This window comes from Pezoporus wallicus, unplaced genomic scaffold (assembly GCF_028554395.1).
Source record: "Pezoporus wallicus isolate ANWC-B61680 ecotype Strahan unplaced genomic scaffold, APGP_CSIRO_Pwel_v1 contig_13115, whole genome shotgun sequence".
Lineage (NCBI taxonomy): Eukaryota > Metazoa > Chordata > Aves > Psittaciformes > Psittacidae > Pezoporus > Pezoporus wallicus.
The window spans coordinates 1-6,828 of NW_026639168.1; the positions used below are offsets into that span (position 1 = coordinate 1).

At 59.9% G+C, this 6,828-nt stretch overlaps 1 protein-coding gene across 1 annotated transcript; it reads left to right on the forward strand.

The window, feature by feature from the left end:
* Positions 1-71: 71 nt before the first annotated feature.
* On the forward strand, positions 72-6,125 carry LOC130601629 (symplekin-like; the record flags this gene model as incomplete). The annotated part of the gene is made up of 3 exons (XM_057413823.1): positions 72-164; positions 4,960-5,046; positions 5,897-6,125. Coding segments are annotated over 3 exons (409 nt in total), but the record flags the coding sequence as incomplete, so codon positions are not given.
* Between the last annotated feature and the right edge of the window lie 703 nt (positions 6,126-6,828).

The following is a 6,828-nucleotide window of genomic DNA, read 5'->3' on the forward strand; positions in this document are numbered from 1 at the left end:
CCAAGGTGTGGGAGGGCTTCATCAAGTGCTGCCAGCGCACCCGGCCTCAGTCCTTCCCGGTGCTGCTGCAGCTCCCGGCCCCACAGCTCCGCGCCCTCCTGCTCAAGTGCCCGGAGCTGCGGGAGCCCCTCCTGGCCCACGTCCGGGGGCTCGCCCCGCACCAGGTAACGCTGACCCACATCGAGCCCCATGGAGCCCCACACTGACCCACAGTGACCCACATTGAGCCCCACATCGAGCCACAGTGACCCACATCGAGCCCCATTGAGCCCCACAGTGACCCACATTGAGCCCCACACTGACACACATTGAACCACAGTGACCCACATTGACCCACATCGACCCACACTGACCCATAGTGACCCACACTGACCCACAGTGACCCACATTGAGCCCCACATCGAGCCACAGTGACCCACATCAAGCCCCATTGAGCCCCACAGTGACCCACATTGAGCCCCACACTGACACACATTGAACCACAGTGACCCACATTGACCCACATCGACCCACACTGACCCATAGTGACCCACACTGACCCACAGTGACCCACATTGAGCCCCACATCGAGCCACAGTGACCCACATCGAGCCCCATTGAGCCCCACAGTGACCCACACTGACACACATTGAACCACAGTGACCCACATTGACCCACATCGACCCACACTGACCCATAGTGACCCACACTGACCCACATTGACCCACATCGAGCCCCATTGAGCCCAACACTGACCCACATCGACCCACATTGACCCACATTGAGCCCCACAGTGACCCACATCGAGCCCCACACCGACCCACACTGACACACATTGAACCACAGTGACCCACATTGACCCACATCGACCCACACTGACCCATAGTGACCCACACTGACCCACAGTGACCCACATTGAACCACAGTGACCCACATTGACCCACATCGACCCACACTGACCCATAGTGACCCACACTGACCCACAGTGACCCACATTGAACCACAGTGACCCACATTGACCCACATCGACCCACACTGACCCATAGTGACCCACACTGACCCACAGTGACCCACATTGAGCCCCACATCGAGCCACAGTGACCCACATCGAGCCCCATTGAGCCCCACAGTGACCCACAGTGACTCACATTGAGCCACAGTGACCCACATTGACCCACATCGACCCACACTGACCCATAGTGACCCACACTGACCCACAGTGACCCACATCGAGCCCCATTGAGCCCCACAGTGACCCACAGTGACCCACATTGAACCACAGTGACCCACATTGACCCACATCGACCCACACTGACCCATAGTGACCCACACTGACCCACAGTGACCCACATCGAGCCCCATTGAGCCCCACAGTGACCCACAGTGACCCACATTGAACCACAGTGACCCACATTGACCCACATCGACCCACACTGACCCATAGTGACCCACACTGACCCACAGTGACCCACATTGAGCCCCACATCGAGCCACAGTGACCCACATCGAGCCCCATTGAGCCCCACAGTGACCCACATTGAGCCCCACACTGACACACATTGAACCACAGTGACCCACATTGACCCACATCGACCCACACTGACCCATAGTGACCCACACTGACCCACAGTGACCCACATTGAGCCCCACATCGAGCCACAGTGACCCACATCGAGCCCCATTGAGCCCCACAGTGACCCACATTGAGCCCCACACTGACACACATTGAACCACATTGACCCACATTGACCCACATCGACCCACACTGACCCATAGTGACCCACACTGACCCACAGTGACCCACATTGAGCCCCACATCGAGCCACAGTGACCCACATCGAGCCCCATTGAGCCCCACAGTGACCCACAGTGACCCACATTGAGCCACAGTGACCCACATCGAGCCCCATTGAGCCCCACAGTGACCCACATTGAGCCCCACACTGACCCACACTGACACACATTGAACCACAGTGACCCACATTGACCCACATCGAGCCCCATTGAGCCCCACAGTGACCCACATTGAGCCCCACACTGACCCACATCGACCCACACTGACCCACACTGACACACATTGAACCACAGTGACCCACATTGACCCACATCGACCCACACTGACCCATAGTGACCCACACTGACCCACAGTGACCCACATTGAGCCCAACACTGACCCACATTGACCCACATCGAGCCCCATTGAGCCCAACACTGACCCACATTGACCCACATCGAGCCCCATTGAGCCCCACAGTGACCCACATTGAGCCCCACACTGACCCACACTGACACACATTGAGCCACAGTGACCCACATTGACCCACATCGACCCACACTGACCCATAGTGACCCACACTGACCCACAGTGACCCACATTGAGCCCCACATCGAGCCACAGTGACCCACATCGAGCCCCATTGAGCCCCACAGTGACCCACAGTGACCCACATTGAGCCACAGTGACCCACATTGACCCACATCGACCCACACTGACCCATAGTGACCCACACTGACCCACAGTGACCCACATTGAGCCCAACACTGACCCACATTGACCCACATCGAGCCCCATTGAGCCCAACACTGACCCACATTGACCCACATCGAGCCCCATTGAGACCCACACTGACCCACATCGAGCCCCATGGAGCCACATTGAGCCCCACATTGACCCACATTGACCCACATTGAGCCCCACATTGACCCACATTGACCCACATTGAGCCCCACATTGACCCACATTGACCCACATCGACCCACATCGACCCACATTGACCCACATTGACCCACATTGACCCACATTGACCCACATCGACCCACATCGACCCACATTGACCCATAGTGACCCACATTGACCCACACTGACCCACATCGAGCCACATTGACCCACATTGAGCCCCACATTGACCCATAGTGACCCACATCGACCCACATTGACCCACATCGAGCCACATTGAGCCCCACACTGACCCACACTGACCCACATTGAACCACAGTGACCCACATTGACCCACATTGACCCACATCGAGCCACATTGAGCCCCACACTGACCCACACTGACCCACATTGAACCACAGTGACCCACATTGACCCACATCGAGCCACATTGAGCCCCACATTGACCCACATTGAGCCCCACTGACCCACAGTGACCCACATTGACCCACATTGAGCCCCATTGAGCCCCACACTGACCCACACTGACCCACATCGACCCACATTGACCCACATTGAGCCCCACATTGACCCACATTGACCCACATCAAGCCCCACAGTGACCCACATTGAGCCCCACATTGACCCATAGTGACCCACATTGAGCCCCACATTGACCCACATTGACCCACATTGACCCACATTGACCCACATCGACCCACACTGACCCATAGTGACCCACATTGAGCCCCACAGTGACCCACACTGACCCACATCGAGCCCCATTGAGCCCCACATCGACCCACACTGACCCACACAGTGACCCACACTGACCCACATTGAGCCCCACATCAACCCACACTGACCCATAGTGACCCACACTGACCCACATTGACCCACACAGTGACACACAGTGACCCACACCAGGTAACCACTGATATACATTGACCCACATCGACCCACATTGAGCCCCATCGCACCCCACATTGACCCACACTGACCCACATTGACCCACATTGAGCCCCACATTGACCCACAGTGACCCACATCGACCCACACTGACCCACATTGACCCATAGTGACCCACATTGACCCACAGTGACCCACATTGAGCCCCACATCGACCCACATTGACCCACACTGAGCCCCACATTGACCCACATTGAGCCCCACATCGACCCACATTGACCCACAGTGACCCACATTGAGCCCCACATCAACTCACATTGACCCACATCGACCCACATCGACCCACATTGAGCCCCACATCGACCCACACAGTGACCCACACTGACCCATAGTGACCCACACTGACCCACATTGAGCCCCACATCGACCCACACTGACCCACACAGTGACCCACACCAGGTAACGCTGATACACACTGACCCACATTGACCCACACAGTGACCCACACTGACCCACAGTGACCCACATTGAGCCCCACATCGACCCACATCGAGCCACATCGACCCACATTGAGCCCCACATCGACCCACATTGACCCACATTGAGCCCCACATTGACTCCATTGACCCAAATTGACCCACACTGACCCACAGTGACCCACATTGAGCCCCACACTGACCCACACTGACACACATTGAACCACAGTGACCCACATTGACCCACACTGACCCATAGTGACCCACAGTGACCCACATCGACCCACATTGAGCCCAACACTGACCCACATTGACCCACATCGAGCCCCATTGAGACCCACACTGACCCACATCGAGCCCCATTGAGCCCCACACTGACCCACATCGACCCACATCAACCCACATCGAGCCACATTGAGCCCCACACTGACCCACATCGACCCACATCGAGCCACATTGAGCCACATTGAGCCCCACAGTGACCCACATCGACCCACATCGACCCACATCGAGCCCCACACTGACCCACATTGACCCATAGTGACCCACATTGAGCCCCACACTGACCCACATCGACCCACACTGACCCACATTGACCCACATCGACCCACACTGACCCACACTGACCCACACAGTGACCCACACCAGGTAACGCTGATACACACTGACCCACATTGACCCACACACTGACCCACATCGACCCACATTGAGCCCCACATTGACCCACATTGACCCACACTGACCCACACTGACCCACATTGACCCACACTGACCCACATTGACCCACATTGAGCCCCACATTGAGCCCCACATTGACCCACATTGACCCACATTGAGCCCCACATTGAGCCCCACACTGACCCACATTGACCCACATTGACCCACACAGTGACCCACACTGACCCACAGTGACCCCCATTGCACCCCTGTGCCCCACAGCAGGCCCACATCCCGCTCTCCACCATGGCCGTCCTGGAAGCCTCCACTCGCCAGGAGCCCGATGCCCCTGAGGGGCCCCCTGGAGAGGTGAGGCCATGGGGGGGTCCTGCCCCCCAACCCCCCCTTGGTGTGGGGCACCCCCAAACCCCCCCCTTGATGTGTGGGGCAGCCCCATATCCCCCCCTTGGTGTGTGGGGCACTCCCAAACCCCCCCCCTCAGTGTGTGGGGCACCCCCATATCCCCCCCTTGATGTGTGGGGCACCCCCATATCCCCCCCTTGATGTGTGGGGCACCCCCATATCCCCCCCTTGGTGTGTGGGGCACTCCCAAACCCCCCCTCGGTGTGTGGGGCACCCCCATATCCCCCCCTTGATGTGTGGGGCACCCCCATATCCCCCCCTTGGTGTGTGGGGCACCCCCATATCCCCCCCTTGGTGTGTGGGGCACCCCCATATCCCCCCTTGATGTGTGGGGCACCCCCATATCCCCCCCTTGATGTGTGGGGCACCCCCATATCCCCCCTTGATGTGTGGGCACCCCCATATCCCCCCCTTGGTGTGTGGGGCACCCCCATATCCCCCCCTTGGTGTGTGGGGCACCCCCAAACCCCCCCCCTTGTTGTGTGGGGCACCCCCATATCCCCCCCTTGATGTGTGGGGCACCCCCATATCCCCCCCCTTGATGTGTGGGGCACCCCCATATCCCCCCCTTGATGTGTGGGGCACCCCCATATCCCCCCCTTGGTGTGGGGAGCACCCCCATATCCCCCCCTTGGTGTGTGGGGCACCCCCATATCCCCCCCTTGATGTGTGGGGCACCCCCATATCCCCCCCTTGGTGTGGGGAGCACCCCCATATCCCCCCCTTGGTGTGTGGGGCACCCCCATATCCCCCCTTGATGTGTGGGGCACCCCCATATCCCCCCTTTTCCATGCAGGAGAAGCCCCCAAAGAGACCCAAGGAAGAGGATTCCAAAGGGAAGCCTTTGGCCCCCCCACCTCCGATGCCCCCCCTGACTTGGGGGGCGCTGACCTGGAGCCCCCCCCCATCTTCATCAGCATCCCTGAGGATGAGGAGAGCTCGGGGGGGGGCGGCTCCCCCCCTGAGAGCACCCTGGACCCCCCCAAGGTATGACCCCCCCCCCCATTCATCCCCTTCTATGGGGGGCACCTTTAACCCCCCCCCCCCCCATTCATCCCCTTCTATGGGGGGGCACCTTTAACACCCCCCCCCCCCATCCATCCCCTTCTTTGGGGGGGCACCTTTAACACCCACCCCCCCCCCATCCATCCCCTTCTATGGGGGGGCACCTTTAACACCCACCCCCCATCCATCCCCTTCTATGGGGGGGCACCTTTAACACCCCCCCCATCCATCCCCTTCTAAGGGGGGGCACCTTTAACACCCCCCCCCCCCCATTCATCCCCTTCTATGGGGGGGCACCTTAAACACCCCCCCCCCCCCCATTCATCCCCTTCTATGGGGGGCACCTTTAACACCCCCCCCCCCATCCATCCCCTTCTATGGGGGGGCACCTTTAACACCCACCCCCCCCCCCATCCATCCCCTTCTATGGGGGGGCACCTTTAACACCCACCCCCCCATCCATCCCCTTCTATGGGGGGCACCTTTAACATCCCCCCCCCCCCCCCATTCATCCCCTTCTATGGGGGGGCACCTTTAACACCCCCCCCCATCCATCCCCTTCTATGGGGGGGCACCTTTAACCCCCCCCCCCCCATTTCTCTCCCCAGGGCCCCCCCCCCCCCCACCGCAGAGCCCCCCCATTGGCTGAGGCTGCCCCCAGCAGCCCCCCTCTTCAGAGCCGCCCCCCCGGCACCCAGAGCCCGGAGGTGCCCCCCGGGGGGG